General features: G+C 39.4%; 1 protein-coding gene across 1 annotated transcript in view; it reads right to left on the bottom strand.

The window, feature by feature from the left end:
• The window catches only part of Ube2d1 (ubiquitin conjugating enzyme E2 D1), a 32,931-nt gene extending 13,929 nt beyond the window's left edge, over positions 1–19,002 (bottom strand). The window contains exon 1 of the mRNA XM_042696475.1: positions 18,760–19,002. Within this exon, the coding sequence (XP_042552409.1) occupies positions 18,760–18,783 (24 nt within the window). The 5' untranslated portion in view covers positions 18,784–19,002. The remainder of the gene's footprint in view (positions 1–18,759) is intronic.
• Between the last annotated feature and the right edge of the window lie 2,210 nt (positions 19,003–21,212).

Genomic DNA, 21,212 nt, shown 5'->3' with positions numbered 1-21,212 from the left:
CACAATTTTAGATCCATTCACCTGTGGTGGGACATCTGGATTGTTTCCATATCCTGGCTATTGTGAACAGCGCTGCAATAAACATGGAGGTGCACGTGTCCTTGTATCCTGGTTCCTGTTATTCAGGATAGATGTCTAGAAGTGGTATGACTGGGTCATAAGGGAGGTCAATATTTAGCTTTCTGAGGACCCTCCAGACTGCTTTCCAAAGTGGTTGTATAAGTGTACATTCCCACCACCAGTGTATTAGGGTTCCTCTTTCTCCGCATCCCCTCCAGCATTTGTCGTTGGCTGACTTGAGGATGTGGGACATTCTGACTGGGGTAAGGTGGTATCTCAGGGTTGTCTTTATTTGCATTTCCTTCACAAACAGGGATGGTGAACATTTCCTCATGTGTTTCTTTGCCATTTTTATCTCTTCATCTGAGAAGTCCCTCTTTAGTTCCCTTGCCCATTTAGTAATTGGTTTGTTAGGTTTGGGAGGGATTAGTTTCTTGAGTCCCCTATATATACTGGATATTAACCCCTTGTCTGATATATTGCTGGTAAATATTTTTTCCCAATTAGTTGTCTTTCTAGCTTGGTTGTGATAGCTTTAGCTGTGCAGAAGCTTTATTTTAAGGTAGTCCCATTTGTCGAGTCTCTCTCCAATTTGTTGTGACCCTGGGACTCTGTTCAGGAAGTTCCTTCCTGTGCCTGTAAGTTCGTGTCTCTCCTACTCTGTCCTGCAGTAGTTTCAGAGATTCAGGTTTAATGTTAAGGTCTTTAATCCATTTTGAGTTGATGTTGGTGCATGGTGATAGGCTGGGGTCTACTTTTAGTCTTCTGCATGTGGCCGCCCAGTTTTCCCAGCACCAGTGGTTGAAGAGGTTGTATTTCTTCCATTGTATGTCTTTGGCTCCTTTGTCAAATATCAGCTGACTGTAGGCCTGTGGATTTATTTCTGGATCTTCTATTCTATTCCATTGGTCTTCAGGTCTGTTTTTGTGCCAGTACCATGCTGTCTTTGTTATTATGGCTCTATAGTAGAGTTTGAAGTTCGGCATGGATATCCCTCCCATGTTGTCTTTATTCCCTAGAATTGTTTTGGCTATTCTAGGTTTTTTGTTGTTCCATATGAATTTCTGGTCTGTTTTCTGTATTTCAGAGATGTATGTTATTGGGATTTTAATAGGAATTGCATTGAATTTGTATATTAATTTTGGCAGTATTGCCATTTTCACTATATTAAGTCTGCCTATCCAAGAGCATGGGAGATCTTTCCAATTCCTAGTGTCTTCTGTAATTTCTTTAACTTTTTATAGTTTTCATTAAATAGTTCTTTTACATCTTTGGTTAGGTTAATTCCTAAATATTTTATTTTGGGGGAGGTTATTGTGAATGGAGTTGCTTCCTTTATTTCCTTCTCTGCTTGTACATTGTGTACAGAAAGGCAACTGATTTTTGTGGGTTGATTTTGTATCCTGCTACTTTGCCAAAGTGATTTATGATTTCTAAGAGTTTGGGGATGGAGTTTTTGGGATCGTGAAGGTATAGTATGTCATCTGCAAAAAGGGATAGTTTAACTTCTTCTTTCTCTATGCGGATCCCTTTAATGTCTTTTTCTTGCCTTATTGCCCTGGCTAAGGGTTACAGGACTACATTGAAGAGGAGTGGAGACAGTGGGCATCCTTGCCTTGTTCCTGATTTTAAGAGACTTGGTTGTAGCTTTTCCCCATTAAGTATAATATTGGCTATTGATCTGTCGTAAATGACTTTTATTATTTTAAGAAATGTTCCTTCTATTCCTATTTTCTCCAGAGCTTTTTAGCATGAATGAATGTTGAATTTTATCAAAGGCCTTTTCTGCATCTGTGGAGATAATCATGTGATTCTTGACCTTGGCTCCGTTGATGTGTTGGATTATATTTATTGACTTACGTATGTTAAACCATCCCTGCATCTCTGGGATGAAGCCTATCTGGTCGTAGTGTAGGATTTTTTTTATGTGTTTCTGGATTCTGTTAGCTAGAATCTTGTTAAGGATCTTTGCATTTGTGTTCATCAAGGAAATTGGTCTGTAATTCTCTTTTTTGGTTGGGTCTTTGCCTGGTTTGGGGATGAGTGTGATATTGGCTTCATAGAATGAGTTTGGGATAGCTCCCTCCTTCTCTGTTTCTCTGAAGAGCTTGAGAAGTATGGGTATTAGTTCTTCTTTAAAGGTCTTATAGAATTCTGCTGTGAATCCATCTGGTCCTGGGCTTTTTTTTGTTGGAAGACTTCTGATTGCTTCCTGTATCTCGTTGTAGGATATTGGCTTATTTAATTGATTTACTTCTTTGCTCAGTTTGGGCAACTTGTATTTCTCTAAAAATGCATCCATTTCTGCCAGGTTTTCTTTCTTTAGAGAGTATAACTTTTGAAAGTAGTCCGTTAAAATTGTTTGGATATCTTGGGTACGTGTTGTGATTTTTCCCATGGCATCCCTAATCCTGTTAATATGGGTTTCCTTTCTTCTTTTTTAATTACTCTTGCCAATGGTCCATCAATTTTATTTATTTTTTCAAAGAACTAGCTTTTTGTTTGGTTAATTTTGGCTATTACTCTCCGATTCTCTAATTCATTAATCTCCTCTCTTAGTTTGGTTATCTGGCTCCATCTAGTAACTTTAGGTTCCATTTTTTTTTTCATGTTTTTCTAGCTGTTTTAATTGCATCATGAGATTATTTACTTGGTCTGTCTCTATTTTCTTGATGTGGGCACTGGGGGCAATAAATTTGCCCCTCTAGATTGTTTTTGCTGTGTCCCACAAGTTTCTTTGTGAGGTATTTTAATTTTCATTGAGTTGTAAGAATTTTTTAAGTTCTTCTTTGATCTCTTCCGTTACCCTGTTTCCCAATATTCCTCAATACTTAAAATATGAAGGGGATTGAGACATAAAAAACTTTTGAGAACTACTGATTTAAGCTGACTGCCTGGATAGTTCTCTGTGTATATAGGCAAGTTTTCTGACCCTTACAATTTTCCTTCTCCTAAAACAACCCTCCTTCCATTTACTCATGCCCCATGTCTACCCATTCTTCTTTAAAAAATAGCTACTTTCTCAAAGGCAATTTACTTATTCTTTCTTTTTGTGGCATTCAAGGGGTTGAACCCAAGGCTTTGTGTCTGCTGGTAAGGACTGAACACTGAGCCATACATCCAAACCTCGAAGGCCATTTTAGAAAACAAGACATTTGGATCTGGATTAAATCTAGCCTTACTAGTATACTAGTTGTGCAACTGTGGGCAATTTGAAGAACCTCTTAGTCTCAAATGCACCATTTGTCATACAATATATCACTATATGCCTTAAAGACTGTACTGAGAAGAACACAAGTAAGGCACCTAGCTTAATACCTGGGACATGAAAGAAATCTTTAACAAATCATCATCCTTTCCTCCCTTCCCTCTTTCACTAGACTATTTCTTAGGCCAAAACTTTTGTGCATTTTTATTTATTGATCCCTCTGCAGTACTTTATACAATGCCTTTCAGTATTGCATCATATAACAAAATTTAAGGAATAATGGTGATCAGTAGAACAGACATTCCAAATTCCAATCTTTTAGAAAGGCAAATGACTGGACCTAGCAATGGAACAAAAAAACAGTTATTCCCTTTCAAAGATCAGCACCCTGCATATACTATTTAACAGGTATTGAAAGAGAATAGTGGAGACCATGTAAAAGCATAACATAATGACCACTAAGTATGAGTATCAAAAGAATATTATAATTAAGGTATGTGACACCATGGTCACAGATTTCCAATTTACAGAATGTGACATGTTTAGATATGTATATATTTATATACGTATTCAAGTCTCCAAAACCACGTAAAATTCTCATTAAAATTTTGTTTTGTTTTGGTGTTTCTAGTTTAGAAAACCTCAAACCTCCAAAATATTCCATCTTTACTGTTTATTTAAGATGCTGCTGACCTACTTTCAGGACACCACTTTGGGCTGTTCTTCCAGAAGTGTGGGGTTTTGTGCTGAGCTAAAGCAGTCTCAAAAGCCTGCCCTCACCACTAGCAGCCATTAGTGACAGAGCTGCCACACAGGGCTGTGGTCTGGATGGAGATTTCTTGAAAATGTATCCATGTTCAATTGAACCAGCTAGACTAATTAAAGACATTTATATTAAGTACTTCCCACATCCCTTCTAAAAGGCATCATTCTGATCCTACCATTTCAACTCAATTCTACCCTTTCCAATATTTTAAAGATTTAATGGAATTGCATTAGATTATGACACTAATAAAATGCCCAAGTAACTGCTCAGGCACATTTGTTGATGATTAAATCGGGGCATGAAATTCAGTGAGAACCTGTTCGTTTGTAGAAATGAAATGAGGTCTGTGATGTATGAGAAACAGATCCCCTGGATTCTTAAAAGGTTCAAGTAGTTATAGTATTTGTATCTACAAGGAAACACAGATACAAGGAGGGTTAAACCTAAAAGGTCGCCTTCTGAATGTAATTATTAAAGTGAAATATATACTAAGGAGTCCTGCAGGAAAAAAAAAAAAAAAATTACCCCTGTGAAGCCAGGTGCGGATGGCTCACCCATGCAATCCAACTTACATGAGAGGCTGTGATTGGGAGTATAGCAGTCTGAGCCCAACTCAGAAGAAAAGCTGCATATGTGTGGGCCCAAAGCAAGAGTTCTTTTAATCTCAAAAATGACCAGCAGGAGTAGAAAAATTAGAAAAAAAAAAAAAAAGAAAGAAAATGACCAGTAGGGAGGAAGGATGGATGCAGCTCAGAGATCAGAGGACCTGCCTAGGAAGATTGAGCCTGAGTTCAAACCCTCTACACCTCACTGCTCTCCAGAAAACAGGAAGTTCGTCATATGAGCAAGTATGACCTACTAAGGAATTCATCTAAACTATGTTACCTGGTGTAAAAGCTATTTTCCAAATAAATGCTGGTATATAAAACACCTTAAAAGCCAGGATATAAAAGATTTGGTAAACTCTTAAAAAGACCAAGGGACTGCCTCAGAGATTCCCTATCTACCCTTTAAACCTGTAGCACTTTTGCTGTTCTTTTTCTTGCGATGGGGGTAGGGGAGTGATGTGTGGGGAGGCCTGGAGATTGAATTCCAAGTCTTGCACTTGCTAGGCAATCGTTTTACCACTTAGACCACTTCTCAGTCTTTCAGTACTGTTCTTTATTAAATACAGTGAGCCCTGTGTATTTGCATATTCAACCAACTGCTGCAGAAAATATGCAGAGATAAAAATGCATCTGTACTGAACAAATGCAGATTTCCTCCCCCCTTTATTATCCCCTAAGCAACATATTTGTATAGTATTTGCATTATATCGAGTAACAGAAGTGATCTAAAGAGGTGATTTGAAGTCTTGAGGAAGTAGAAACGTTTTTCACAGATGCCACACAAATACATACTGGGCTTGGGAACAGATTTGGGGATTCTCAAGGGGTGCTGGGACCAGTCTTCCATGGAGAGCTGTATAAATGGGACAACTGCATAAAGGCCCTTATTTGTGAAAAGACAGAAAAGATGAGCATTAAAAAAAATTATTTTTCAGTTGTTACAAGGTGGTATTCAGGGCTGCATTGTGCCAGGCCGGCTGTGTATGATGAACTCCAAGGGACACTGTTCCAATAGAGTACAATGAGCACAACTCCCTGGTGCTGCCATGCCCCATTATAGAAGGTGGCACATACAGGAAATGAATAGCACACCTTTCAAAGTCAGCTTCGATGTCATTACTGTTTGGGGCACATAAAGAACACATCTGATGTGGAGGGAAAACTGACAGGTTTGAGATTGAAGTGAGGCCAGGAGTACTGATTTTGAGTTATCCAACAATGTGTTGAAAATGGAAAGAAAGCAATGACAACCCTAGAATTCAAATTTTCCAAAATGAAAACAGCAATATTCTAATAGAAGGAAAAGAAAACAAAACAAAAAAAAAAGTGTTTTTCTATATGTGATACTGGATCAATTAGGTATCTACATGGAAAAATATTAACTTGATCTATTATCTCTAAACACTATATAAAAATCAATTTTGATTAGGTTGTAGGTTTAAATACGAAGCTCAAACAATGAAACTTCAAAAAGAAGACACAAAGTATCTTCATGACCTTGGCAGAGGCAGAGATTTTAAAATAGTACTAAGAATACTAAGCAAGAGGAGAAAATATGGGAAATTTGGATTTGATTAAATTTATGAACATCTGTTCATGAAAAGACACATTAAAATTGTGAAAAGGCAAGACAAATGGGAGATAATATTTGCAATACAGCTATCTGACAAAATATTCATCTAGAATATGTAAAAAGCAATTTTAAAAGGCAGCTGAAACACCCATTTTACAAAAGAGGTTATCCAAATGTCATCTACATATACACCATTAGTCATCAAGGATATGCAAATTAAAGCCAAATCTTATGCTATTACACACTCAGCAAAATGGTTAAAATAAAAAAAGAAGGAAAGTACAAATGTTGGCAACTGGAATTCTCATCTATCTGCTGGTGGAAAACTGACAATATTCAATAACTAGACAGAACTACTGCTATATGACAGATCAATTCTACTGACAAATATACATTTAACAGAAATGTGAATGTTCACTTTAGTGGCATTATTTGTAATAGGCACAAAAGAATGTCCACCAACTCTAGAATAACTTGCTGTCTATTTGTGCAACAGTGTGAATAAATAACATCTCCAGGAAACAATAGAGATGAATCTCACTAATAGACTGAAGCCAGAGATAAGAAAGGTGCATACCACTTGATTCCTTTTAAATACAATTCAGAAACAGTCTAAACTAATCTCTAGTGCTGCAGGTCAGAAAATCATTTTCCTTTAAGACAGAGAGATAGTACTAGGAAGGGAAAAAGGCATCTCAGATCTTAGTGATGCTATTCTTAGCTAAGTGCTAAGTTCACAGTTATCTTCACTTTGTGAAAATTCATCATGCTGCCAGTTTTATGCAGGTTTTAACTATCTGCACAAAAGTTTACATTATAATTTAATGGATTTTTCCAACAATGAATAAAATAAAAAACATGTAGTATAGAAATATGGCTGTCAAATAAGGAGACTAATTATAAGTCCACACACAGTAACTCATTCCAATAGCGCATCATAAACATAATACTTATATTTTGTATGTGTGTTTTTCATAATGCCATTTCAAACTGTTTTCATCTAAAATTTAAATGTATTGTCAATTTCTTTCTTCACCTTTAAGACCAAATTTAAAAGAAAACAATGCAATATCTAAATACAGATCGACCAATAAATAGCATCAAACTGGTAAAAAAAAAAAAAAATTTATATATATATAAAGCTGTCTCTGCCAATGAAGCAATTTTCCAAACTAGTGTGATTAATGCTTAAAAAAAAAAAAAACTGGCTGGGAAGTTAACTAAATTTCAAAATAAAAATATAAGTGGTAAATTACAGGATTATATCCTGATATCATGACTAGACTCATAAAAACACAAGGACACAACATGTGTACTTAATGGATTTATGTAGCCTTCCATGTCTGAGGGCTGCTATTCTAGTTCAGATTTCTATAAGCAAGGAGACACAAAGAAAAGTACTGAAAGGCCTGAAACTGAATTTAAATGGGCACAGATGGCATGTTTATAACACCCCACAATATGCTGAGTGTTCTTGATTAAAACAACCTAGACTTAGTCCCTGCCTCTAGGGGACATAAAATCTAAAAGTGGATGAAGCAGCCTAATTCAAAGTAAAATAAAGTAAACAAATAAACAGAAATAAAAACTGGAATGTAAGAGAAGAGGCCTATGTGAATCTCATGGTTCCCAGAAGGGTAATAGTTCAATCTGAACAGTGAAGAATAAAAGCTGACAAGTGAAAGCTGCCTTATTTACCATAAGATTTAATATGACACTATGCAGTAAATATTTCCTCACAAATTATGCTGACCAGACTGAAAATGCCTTGTTGTTTTATAGCTGCAAAAGGCAGAAAAATCTAAATCTCTATAATATATATATAATATATACCTGACTGTGTATGTGTGTAAAAGACATCACACAACCCAAACTTTGAGGCTGATTTATGGTCTAAAATTTATATTACTTAATCCAAAGCTTATGAAAGCATGATTTCAAAAGAAAATTCTGCTCAATCAGCAATTCATTAATGTGACATGAACATGTTTGTCTCAAAAACCCCTAAACCAAAAAAACAAACAGACAACTAAAAAGAACTGGACTGCAGTCTACTGGACTGCATTTTTTGTGTTATTTTTAAAGGATAATGAGCTAAATTTGGCTTAACTGTAAATAAACACTTCATTGGTTAACAGGTCAGACTCTGATCCAGTTGACGAGAGCTATTTCAATGGAAAGATGTCAAACAATAGTCAAACAATAGAAACGTCTCCGAATGCAGAATCTCTTTAAGCCCCTGGACTAAAGTACATCCTTATTTTTTTGACTATATATTTTATTGATTATATAGAATGATGGGTTTATTATGCCATTTTCACATGCACATATATACACATATTATATATAATATATATTATGGATATTCTACATATATAATAATAAAATACATCCTGATTTTAAGCCATGTAGATTCTTCCTGAAAAACTGAAATGTGGAGGACATCCAATTAATTAAGTTGAAAGAATCAAATTCACTTCAACATATTGGTTTTGACCACACCAATGTCTGTTTGTTGGTTGGTTGGTTGTGGGGCTTGAACTCAGGCCCTGAGCTCTTTTGCTCAAGGATAGCACTTTACCACTTTCAGCCATAGCTCTACTTCTGGTTTTTGAGTGCTTTATTGGAGATAAGATTCTCACAGTGATTTTTCCGCCAGAGCTCGCTATCAATGTCCCTTTGGATCAAGCATCTCTTCTATTTAAGAAATAATCATGTGCCAGGCATCGGTGGCTCACACCTGTAATCCTAGCTACTCAGGAGGCTGAGATCTGTGGATCACAGTTCAAAGCCAGCCGGGGCAGGAAAATCTGTGAGAGTCTAATCTCCAATAAATCTCGCAGAAAACTACAAGTGGTGCTGTGGCTCAAGCCTTGAGATGAAGAGCTGAGGGACAGCGCCCAGGTCCAGAGTTAAAGCCCCACAACTGACAAAAAAGAAAAAGAAAAAGAAAAGAAAGAAAGAACCATGTGGCTAAACTCTACAGGAAAGGAAGGCAATGAAGACCCTGTTGATATTGTTGTAGCTGAGAAATATTTATTGTGTCTGAACTACAAAGACTATAAAGAATAGAGTAAAAGTTTGAGGGGGTTGGGATTTAGCTCACTCAAAGACCACTTGCCTGGCAGGTGCAAAGCCTGGAGTTAGCTCCATAACTCTCCTAGCTTTTCCTTCCTTCCCCTCAAAAAAGGCTGAGATCAGAATTAGAGATAAATCTAGCTAAAGCATCATGTCTGCAACCACTTTCCCATATCTCTGTTGCAGTTATATGGTTCCATTTTCCAATTGCTATCTTGCCTCTAGTTTCAAACACAGTTTCCTTTTCAATAGAAGGCTTTACTTTTCAAAATGTTCATCAAAATTATAATCATTATTGAACAGTGCTGAGTTTCAGAAGAGCAAGGACGCACACCTAGCACTAAGAATTTTCTAGTTCAGGAGTAGAGATGTAGGCTTGTAATCCCAGCTATCCTATCATAGTCTGAGGTAGGCCTAAGCAAAAGCTCAAGACCCCATCTGAGGCAGTCACTAGTAGCTCACATCTGTAATTCTAGCTATTCAGGAAGTTGAGGTCAGATAATCTGAAGCCAGATTGGGAAGGAAAGTCCATGATATTCTTTTTTGGGGGGGGTCCGGTCATGGGGCCTGAACTCTGGGCCTGGGCGCTGTCCCTCAGCTCTTCAGCTCAAGGCTAGCGCTCTACCACTTGAGGCACAGCGCCACTTCCGGCTTTTTTCTTTTTGGTAATGTGGTGCTGAGGAATCGAACCCAGGGCCTCAGGCATGCAAGGCAAGCGCTCTACCACTGATCCACCTTCCCAGCCCCAGTCCATGATATTCTTATCCCCATTTAAACACCAAAAAAACCAATCCTGAAGTGGATGTGTGACAAGTGGTAGAATACCAGCCATGAGTGAGAAAGCTAAGGCACAGCACCCAGGCCATGAATTCAAGCCCCAGAACTAGCATAAAAACAAACAAAACAATAACCTTCAGTGGCTTCCCCAAGCTCCTGCATTTAGTTTCTTAGCATAGGCCTTTCCGATCCTCAATTATGGCCTTCATTATATGTCCTTCCCAAATATGCCAAATAATTACTAGTCTTTATTTCTGTACCTTTCTGACTTCCCTGTCTTTTTTTAAAAAAGCTTCTATGCCTATACCTACATCAATTTCTATCTTCTCCACAAATTACCTGATTTCTCTCCTTCAATTTACTTCCTGGGCAAATATGTTACACTCTCCTTCTGGTATTTTCCTAAGTCCATCTATTTATAGTTATATTTTTTTCTTTATTATTGGGCATCTTACTTTTCTTAATCCATTTAACATATTTCTTATGTCAGATGGTGTTCTATAAATGCATTAACTTGAATCTCTAAAAATTTATTCTATCTAAGACAGCTCTGTAAGGCAGCTACGTATGCAGATCAAACAGCCTTTAAAGGACAAAGACACTTGTGAGACAGATGGAAGCTAATTGAAATAGAAAAGCATTTTATGTTACCAGTATATAATAGAAATGCATCTAACTTATATCAATAATTGCTTTTTAATCAGCAAGATTATCATTATACAATTAAGATGTCAATGTTTTTTCGATTCTGACATCTCAAAGTAAATAGAATTTATCTCAAGTCTTAAATAGTTTCAAAGCAATGCCAATGTACAGTGTTTCCTTTTGTTCCATTTTGATGTTTGCTGAACAAAACAAACAGCCAATAAATTATTTCGGTTTATTTTAAATTATAAAGGGGCACAGGGATATAACCTAGAAGTAGAACATTTTGCCTACAATGCACAAGACCCTGAGATCAATCCTTTTCATCCCAAAAAGAAAGAGGAGTAATATATACATATATACACACATATAAACACCACACATCCACATCCACAGAGGGGACCACAGAATTTATCATGTTCAACTGATCAAATTTCCTGATAAGAAAAGCAAAGATTATGAGTTTCATGGCTAAGGTCACAAACCAAAGGTTTAAACCATCTGCTTTCTGGTCAAGCATTCTCCTCACATCAATTCAATACTTACCTCAAGATTGTGATCACCAAAGCACCTTATTCTCAATAATCCTGCAGCAATGAATTAAAGTCATTTGCACATTTCTAAGCATGCTCAGGATAAACAAAAGACTGAAGACTCAAAGAAGGAAAAAGATTTCTTTTTATCTTCCCCAAGAGTTTTGTATCTCATGAAAGGTTAGAAATGAACACTCCCTCTTAAGCTTTGAGGAGAATTGTTTGTGTTCAAAAGACACTCTGAGAGGCAAGAAAAACATGACAGGAAATCACATACAACTTCAAAAAAACACATGATAGAATTTTGACACATAATAAAATAGGCTACATACAGCCTTTTGAATACATTATCAAAACTTACTATGTACTTCCTCGTAACTAAGAAAGATGGTATTTCAGAAAGAAAAAGAAAAACAACAGCAACAACAACAAAAACCCACCTTGTTGTACAAAAAAATATGAACACCTCTAATAGCTACCAAACTTTTGTTATATCTTCTCTCTTGTAGCTCTTGGTGTACTTTGAAGGCTGAGGCAGGAGAAAAATGAGGTTAGGGCCAACCTGAGGTATGGCTGTCTCCAAAATTCAAAATAATCATCATGATCATATTAGTATAATCCAGTACCATTCCTTATTATCTTGTTTCATGCTTTATTTTTTGTGGCAGTCCTAGTGCTTGAATTCAGTGCCTGAGTGCTACTGTTGAGCTTTCTTGCTTCAAGGTTAGCCCTCTACCACTTGAGCCAAAGTTCTCCTTCCAGCTTTTTGATGGTTAACTGGAGATAAAAGTTTCACAAACTTTCCTGCTCAGGCAACTGCAAATTAGGATCCTCAGATCTCAGTCTCCTGAGTAGCTAGGATTATAGACACGCGCCACCAGCACCTGGTTACCTAATGTTATTCTTGAATATGGTGGCAGGCCACCAGTCACTATAGAATGCTTCTACCTATAGTTTAAAAAAAAAAAAGAGTATTAACAATATCAGATGGACACATTTCCAAGATTTACACATCAGTACGTGTGTATGCTTCCATTCTCTCTCTATTCCATATGCATGCATATATACGCATGACTGGCATATAATTCTCGCTGTAACTTATATGTATGTATATGTATGGTATGACTGGTATGTAGTTTTTGGTAATATTAATTTTCCCTAAAGATCTTGTGTGACAATAACTTATAACAATATAAAATAAGACTAAGATTTTATATTACTATTTAAGATACATACATAAGCAAGTCCTGTAGCAATCCAACCATAGTACTTTCAACCTCTACAGCTCCCAGATGGAGGAGGAGCCTCTTGGAGTGAGAAGAAATGAAATTACTATTTGAGGAAGCTTAAGGTACAGAAAGCACCTCCCAGCCCACCTCCTTGGGAGAGGCTTTCTTAAGTCTGAAAGGAGCCTGGGAATCTAAACAGAAGGAGATGAGCCATTCAAGCAGGACCATATGAATAGAAAGCAGTGGGCGAAGCACCCAGGAAGAGGCAAGAAAGGAGGCAGCAGAACATGGCAGCAGGAGGGGCAGCAGCAGACCTTCTGCTTCTAGAAGGCAGGTGGTTTCCTAAGGACAACCCCTGAAGTGATAACCTCTTCTTTCCCCCCATAATTTTATCAGTGCATATTGGTCGTACCATGATGGAGTTCATTGTGTGGTAGGCTCTTCTTGCTGTCTCGTGTGTGAAAGTGAACCTCCACTGATCCATTTCCAGAAATAAATTAAGTGCAGAAAATCCTCAGCTTCTCAAAGGCAAATCTAGACCCAAACAGTCCAAAATAGGATCTGTCTTTCCTTCTTGAGGTTTTGAGGTGATGGAAGGATCTCTCTGATCCTCAGATTGCCAATCTGGGTCATTTTATATTTTCTAGTACCATTTATTCCATCACACAAATGAGAAGAAAGAGACAAGCAACTCAATACCCACTTTAAATTAGGTATCAGTTCTTCCACATAGTCATTTGTCAAGTAAATACTAGGCTTATCATTTTGGTTAACAGCACTACATAGGAATGAGGGCTCATATGTTTTCCGCGTGTATTTCAGGGAAGCAAAGAAGAGGATGCTACTCAGCTTCATGGGAGGTAATCCCACATCTTTATGGCTTTCATATTTCTCTGCATTCCTAAAATAGGCATAAACAATCTCATTTTGCTCTACTTATTTCCAGAGAAGGAATCTTAGAACTTTCAGAAATAGGTGATCTCATCTTTTTACAGCTTTATTGTATTAAAGGGGGAAAGTATTTACGGGGCAAAAGAAAGACTGAGCTTCATTACTGAAATTTTAAAACAGAAAATGAACATGGCAGCTTATTAGAGGTAGAACACTTTTTCCTGATTCAAAGCAAGACATGCATCTGACAAAAAACATAAATACTCTGTTTAACCTTGGATTGTTTTTTTTTTTTCTCAAATCTAAGTTTCTTTCTTAGAATAACTAGAGTGTTGGATTTAATTCTATAATCCAAATGGTTTATCATTCAAGCCACTATAGGAAGCAATTAGATCAACATGAAAACAATTACTTCAAATGAAACTTTTTTTTTCTTTTAAAGTTCTGGTGTTTGAACTCAGAACTCTAGCCTGAAATGGCTTTTGACAGAAAATTAATAAATTACAACCAATTGTTCTAAAATGTTCCTCCTTTTAGAGGAGAATTTTTTTTTTTTTGTCAGTCATGGGACTTGAACTCTGGGACTGAGCACTGTCCCTCAGTTCTTCAGTTCAAGGTTAGCACTCTACCACTTAAGCCACAGCACCACTTTTGGTTTTCTAGTGGTTTATCAGAGACAAGAGTGTCATGGACTTTCTGCCCTGGCTGGCTTTGAACCTCAATCCTCAGATCTCAGCCTCCTGAGTAGCTAGGATTACAGGTGTGAGCCACTGGCAGCCAGCTGAAAATTTTATAATGATACACAAAAACGAGCCAAGTCCTATTATTCATTTACAATTTTAAATGATCCAGTATCATTACCTTGCAGTAGAGATGACAATGCATAATCAACACACTGAGCAATTCATCTGAGACAAGGATCAAATATGCCAAATTATAAAAACATGTTTACATGCGTACTGAACACTCTGGCTTGTAAAATCCTTCCACCCATCAACTCACTGGAGTCTATTTGTCCTTCAGTTCAAATACAGTAACCCCAAGACATGTGCCCATGTGGATAAGAGAAACTAAAATGGCCTTGGAGCCAATTATCTGGATTCTTAGTATTGCCACATACTAAATCTGTGATCTTGGGTTAGCTATTTAGTATCTCTTTGCTTCTGTTTCATCATCTCTAAATGGTAGTAATACTGTTTCTATCTCTTGAACCTTACAAAGGACAGAGTAGTTATGAGATACATGCTGGTTGCAGTTACCAGCAGCAACATTGTATAGATAAAAAAAATTTTTTTTCACAGAGCCAGAAATAAGAACTGAATGATCTTCCCTGAGTTGACCATCCATCTACAGAGGGCTATGTTAACTATCCTGTTAGGCTGTGCTCCAGTGGCTCACGTCTGTAATCCTAGCTGCTCAGGAGGCTGAGATCTGAGGATCACGGTTCAAAGCCAGCCCATTCAGGAGAGCCGGTGAGACTCTTATCTCCAATTAACCACCAGAAAACCAGAAGTGACACTGTGGCTCAAGTGATAGAGCACTTGCCTTGAGCTGAAGAGCTCAGGGACAGTGCCCAGGCCCAGAGTTCAAGACCCACGACCGACCGACCAACCAACCAACCAACCAACCAACCAACCAACCAACCAACTAACTATCCTGTTTATTCTGCTGACATAAGTAACTCAATGTAGAATTCTACCAGGCGAAAGTTATACCGCTCATAACATTTACAAAGTTGTGTCTTAATCTATGATCATATATACATTTTAGATGAAACAGATTTTGGGGAAAAAGCCAAATATTCCACTTTTGAAACTGTAGACAACTTATTTGTTTGTGGTGCTAAGGATCAAATCTAGGACCTTGCATCCGCTAGGCAAGTGCTCTACTACTGAAGTAACCTCTTATCCCCGAACGGTTCATTTGGGGTATAGTAGTAAACACTAAGGAATAGTTATCTATGGTGCTATATTTATGAAATGAAAATATTATATTTCCATTTTCAAAAGACAGACAAAAAAATGCACAAGTTAGGTGCACGTAGCTCACACTTATAATCCTAGCTTCTCAAGAAGCTGAGATCTGAGGATCATGATTCAAAGCCAGCTCAAGTAGGAAAGTCTATGAAACTCTTATTTCCAGTTAAGCACCAAAAAAGCCAGAGTTGGAGCTGTGGCTTAAGTGACAGGGTGCTATCCTTCAGCAGAAAAGTTCAGGGATAGAGCCTAGGTCCTAAGTTCAAGTCCCAGGACTGGCAACAAAACAGAACAAAAGAAAGGCACAAATCTATCACATAACATGCCAGTATGAGGATTTTGCCTAAAAGGCTTTATTAAGTAAAAAAAATAGATGGAAAGATATACAACAGTGATAAAGATGACTATATTAGGATTTCTTGTGTTTTTCTAATTTTCAAAGCATTCAGAATTGTGATACAATATTCCTTAAAAACAAAGTGTATAATAAAGTGTATCAAGGACTGAAAACAGTGTATCAGAGGAGAAGAAGCACTTAGAATTCAATTCTAGAAAAATAACAGGTGCCCCATTAGAGACTGCTCTCTTTTTTCAAATGTCAGAGGTTTCTTTTCTTGGATTTAGTTCAGTTTTTCTCTTTAGTGATTTAGGTGACTGCAATAACATCTTTCACTGTGTCTAAAAATAGGGCATGGGTGTGTAAATTTATGAGCTGAAATGCAAAATTAGAGTGCTAAATCATTTGGTGTATTCTAGTATGAAAATATATTTTAAGCATTGATATCCACATGCTGTGTGTGTGTGTGTGTGTGTGTAATTCAACATTCTTTATTCTTTTCATGGTAAAGAAATGTGCAATTGTGAACTTTCTTCTCAAATATGCCAAATCACTTCTTCAGAGAATAACTGTGGGCAAAGGGTTTCTCCCTTCCAGGCCTCAGATACCTTCTTTAAATAAAGAGAACATAACAAAATATCGGTAGTTCTCAACCTTCTTTTCACTTCAGCCCTTTCAAGGGATTCAACATCACTCCATTTACATAGTGTATATGGTTTGAAAATGATGCAGAGTTGATTCTGTGTACCCAGAAGCAGTTCTGCTAGTACTCTGCTACTGCAGACTTTTCCTAGGATTCAAAAGCTTCAAAGTCTGCCACTTTAGGCAGGGAAACTGCAACCCAGTGACCTGAACTTATCTGATAGTATCACTTTAATATGCTTAAAAGGGAAGGCCAAAAGTGAGAATGTAACTTTATCCAAGGTAAAAGGCAAGGCTCAAATACGAATCTGAATACTGAAGACATCAAAGTGGATTTTGAGACTGTTCATATGGAAGATGGCATATATGAACTGGAATTGCCTTTTAATCAAGAAGTAATTAAAAAATGGGTGCTGGGGGGGAAGAGGAAGAGAAAGAGCCAGCCAGACAGCCAGACAGAAAAAGCAGAGACTCAACCTGTTAGAAGGAATAGAGTGTGTGATTAATATAACTTTTGTAAGTTAACTTGCCTGATAACACAGGAAAGAAATCAGACTGACACAGGGGTGCTACATATCCCCAATTTCTTCCAAAGATCAATTTGTCACAGGTTTGACATCTAGTCTACCTACATGATATTTTTGTCCTGGGCAAATCTGTTATAATAACCAAGAACTACAAAAAAATGTGGATATAGGCTTAGCATAGTGATAGGCAAGAACTTCCAAGCACAGTATTTACAAATGGTGTTCATATTTCTTTGAAATGCCCATTTACTGTGGGTGAATTCCACAGTAACTAAAAGCAATATATGTATACAAAGTCATGTGGAAACTTCTCAAAACCAGGAAAGAAGGAAACAGCATTTTAAAAAACTTCCTTGGAAAATGTGTGTTGTCTGGTGCAAATGTGAACCAACATTACATCATCGTTAATAACTATGCAAGGTATGGTAAGGATGCTGACTGGGGCTTCTAAATGAGGACGTAAATTATATGAGAAATATGTAATTATATTATCTTCAAAAGAAAATTACTATTACTAAATTAATGTTGATTGTTTGTGGTACATTTTATAGTGAGGTGACCCTTAAAGAGTATAAAGAGAAATAATGATTCACAGTTTTAGTATTTGCACCAAAAAGAAACAGAGATTTAACTGGAAGTGTGAAGTTGCTTTTCTCTGTACCAAACGATGACACCAGTGGTGAGTCTGAATGCCATGTACATATGTTGACAACTGCTCCAACCTCAACCAATGTTGTACTGACTCGAAGTTGACTAAGTCGGTTAAAAAAAAAAAAATTCGGTAAGCCTTGATTAGTTCTGTAACCAAGGACAAAACCCACTGACCATTGTTGGTTTAACTTGCTAGGAGCCTCCCAAACATTTCAACGTTCCAGCCTGGGCTAGAACTGTAAAACCTGAAACGTGGGTCAAGAACCCAAAAGGACATAAAAGCGAAGAATAAAAAGAAATGCACAAATCCCAGCTTTGCCAGATGGTCACATCTGAAATGGTTGTCCTAACAATACCAAGAGAAGACCTTCTTTATACAGTGCTGGGATGAATAATATTTGTACGATGAAGAGATCCACATTTCTTTTCCTCATTCTATACCCGTGTGTCAAAAGCATCCAAAACAACTTAATTTGTGGCCATTTCTGTTGTGGTTGGAACTTTACATACAAGTTTATCATGAGGAAAATAAACCTGCTTGGCTTGACTCACCATGAATCACAGCCAAGAGGTCATCTTGTTGTGGTGTATCAGCAACTAGGTTTTCACTACAGCTGTGTGACCTGAAGTGGCAGAGCAGAGAGGCACCAAAATAGAAGGAGCAGGCGCCTTCTCAGCCCCAAATGGGCTTGCTTTTCCAGCCTATTCCGGCACTGGAGCAAGCGCCAACCGCAGAGGCCCACCACACCTTCCTTGCCCTCCCAGGAAGCCCAGGGAAACAAGAATACATTAAAAAAAAAAAAAATCATCATCACCATCCAGGCTTGAGGAGGAGCGTGGATGGAGAAATCACAGCGAAATGACAGGGAACAAAACTAACCCACGTTAGAGCCAAGCCCCAGCTGTGAGCCCGAAGCACAGATTTCGGGAAGGGGCTGCACGCACCGAAGACGATCTCCACCCAGGGACTCAGTGCGCAGCCCCTTCCGCGATCGCGCAGCGAGTCCCCAGTCTCCAAGCACCCCCCGCGCCACCGGAGACCCGACCCCGGACCCGCCTCACCTGTCCCGTGCCCACAGTGCGGGCAGCCTCCCTCTGAAGCCCCACTGGCCTCCGCCCCGGCCCATCTTCCCATTCCGTGCCCCCCTCCTCCCGCACATCCAAGGGGAGGGGGGGGGAAGGATCCGACGTCCAAGTCAGCCATGGACCGGGGACCGATGCCCGCCCCGACGCCCCAGGCCGGGGCCCCGGCACTCACTTTCTGAATCCGCTTCAGCGCCATCGGTCAGGGAGGGCGGTGGGGACGCGGGCCGGCGGGGGAGCGGCTGAGGGGCTGGGGGGCGTGGATCGTCGCGGGCCGGGTCCTCGGGCTGCTCGGCTGGATCTGCCGGGTGGGGTCCCCCGCCCCGGCTCGCCGCTCGCTGGCTCGCTCCGGGCGCCGGTGCCTGCTCCGTGTGCGCCCGAGCGCGAGTGTGCGCGAGTCGGTGTGCGGGCGGGGACGCCGGCGAGACTCTTTTGTTTCCGCTTTTGCTTCTGGGAAGGAGCCTGCGCCCTCCCCGCCGCGCCCCGCCCCGCCTGGCACACTGGGAAGTGTAGTTCCAGCCTGGTCCTCCGCCTCGGGGGTGAGGGGTGAGGCAGTGGGGGTGGGGTGGGGCGCAGAGGACGCGCTGTGGGTTACTCACTGGTGATCCGCGCCCAGCCCGGCTGGAGTCAGGGCTACGGGCGCTGGTTTCTGCGGGGTTGGAACGCAGCAGCGCGCCTTACTAAATGGGGGGCTGCGCATCTGCCCAGCAGAGATGACAAAAGAGCTCCTTCACGCCTTTAAAGGCATGCCTAAATTCTCAGTTCAATCGTGCCTGAGCCAATAGCTTTGCACAGCTCAGCTCATTTTTACCCTTTCGGATGTCACGGTCCTTATCAAACGCCCTAATTTCTCATCCTGCACATGTTCACAGACTCCTACCTATGATATGACTCCCTGCCTCCTCAGTTGGCATTTCAGAAAACAGGAGAGCCTCCTCGGTCCCGGTCATGCTGTGCGTGATCTGCTCCTATTGTCTGCTCCTCTATAGGAGCCTAAGCTGCTTCCCCCTTCCTTCCATGCCTTGGGTTGAGAGTACTGATCAATGCAATATACTTGCACCCATCACATCCCTCACTTCCTATCCATTTTATGTCTTCATTAAAACGGGCCTTCTGCTTTCAGCACCAGCAGAGTTAAGTTTTCATGAGGGGGTGGGGGGAGGCTTCTGATAACCTTCTGCGTTGTTGTTGCTGTTGTTTGTGAGTTTGTTGTTGATGGTGGTGGCCTGGGTGCTCTTTGGCTCAAGGCTCTAGGCTGGTGCTTTTTGGCTCAAGGCTGGTGCTCTACCACTGGAACCACTGCTCCACTTCCTGCTTTTTGATAATTAATTGGTGATAAGAGTCTCATTCGATTTTCCTACTCAGGCTGGCTTCAAATCTCAGTCCTCAGATCTCAGCCTTCTGAGTAGCTAGGATTACAGACCTGAGCCACTGGTGTCCTACAGCCTCTGCTTTTGATTGGAGTTTGAATCTATCGGAGCAACATCTCTGGTTTCCACGATGCCATGACTTGGGGCCCACTTCTCTGACTGTCCCTTTGCTTCACTAGATCCTCAGTGGCCTGGAAGAATCTCATTGATGTAGTTGATGGCTTACTGTAGGATGTGTATCTTCAGGAACCAAATAAGGTATGGGGCCACTGCTCTTGGGGTTGGTGGTCACCTATGGGTCCGTCAAGTGTGGAAAGTTGAGTAGACTGATTTTTTTTTTCGTCTTTTGTCTTGGTAGCGTACTGAGGATTGAACTCAGGTCCTCATTCACAATCAGCACACACTGCAATCCTGAGATAATATGCCCAGCCATTTAAATAGCTCCTATAAAACACCAGTAAGGCCTTGTCATATACAAAGAAGGGTATTTTGGCTAGCTTGGGGCATTTTTTTGGTACTCCAAAACAAGAAACATTACCTCCATGGGTTTCCTTTTTAAAAGCAGCATGAATGTCCTTCAAAGCAAAGTGAGAGAGGTGCTGTCTGATCTTCACACCAGCTGCTTGAGGAATTGCATTCCCTTTTTGCTGAAAGCATTTGGATATCCTGTCAGCAAGGAGCCTGCATTCACCAGCTATCACCTGCACAAACTGCAGGTAACTTACACAAAAACCATCCAAGGTAAGTCACTGGATGATCCTGATCATTACTCCATAGATATGAAAAAAATACACCTGTAAGCAAGAGCTCTGGATAGGGCTTTGCTCAGAATGCACTGAACAACAGGTCACTGATGTCAAATTCTCCCCATTGCAAGAGTATCCTACCTCTACTAAAATATTCACTGATCATACTACTATGGTGCTTAGAACCCTCCTTTGTATCATGAAATCTGCTCAGTGCAAAACATCCAACCCAAACTACCTCTAAATTCCTCTTTCCACCTTTAGATCCTACACTAAAATGAATATTATGTGTCTTTGTGCATCCATTAACTCTATAAAAGGCCTTTCACCATTCATCTGACAATTTTCTACACATTCTTCTAGACCCAACTCAAATGATACATAATGATTCTCCTCTACCTGTACCTATTCACTAAGGTAGATTCACTAGTATTTAGATTCGTCTTTTAGTTCCAGAAGCAAGATGTTTGTACGTTAGAGATATCTATAACTGATTTTATTTTACTTTTTGC

The sequence above is a fragment of the Dipodomys spectabilis genome, unplaced genomic scaffold (assembly GCF_019054845.1).
Source record: "Dipodomys spectabilis isolate Male_0828 unplaced genomic scaffold, ASM1905484v1 ptg000207l, whole genome shotgun sequence".
Lineage (NCBI taxonomy): Eukaryota > Metazoa > Chordata > Mammalia > Rodentia > Heteromyidae > Dipodomys > Dipodomys spectabilis.
Note: the sequence above shows the minus strand (reverse complement) of the source record. Positions and strands in the feature narration are given on the sequence as shown.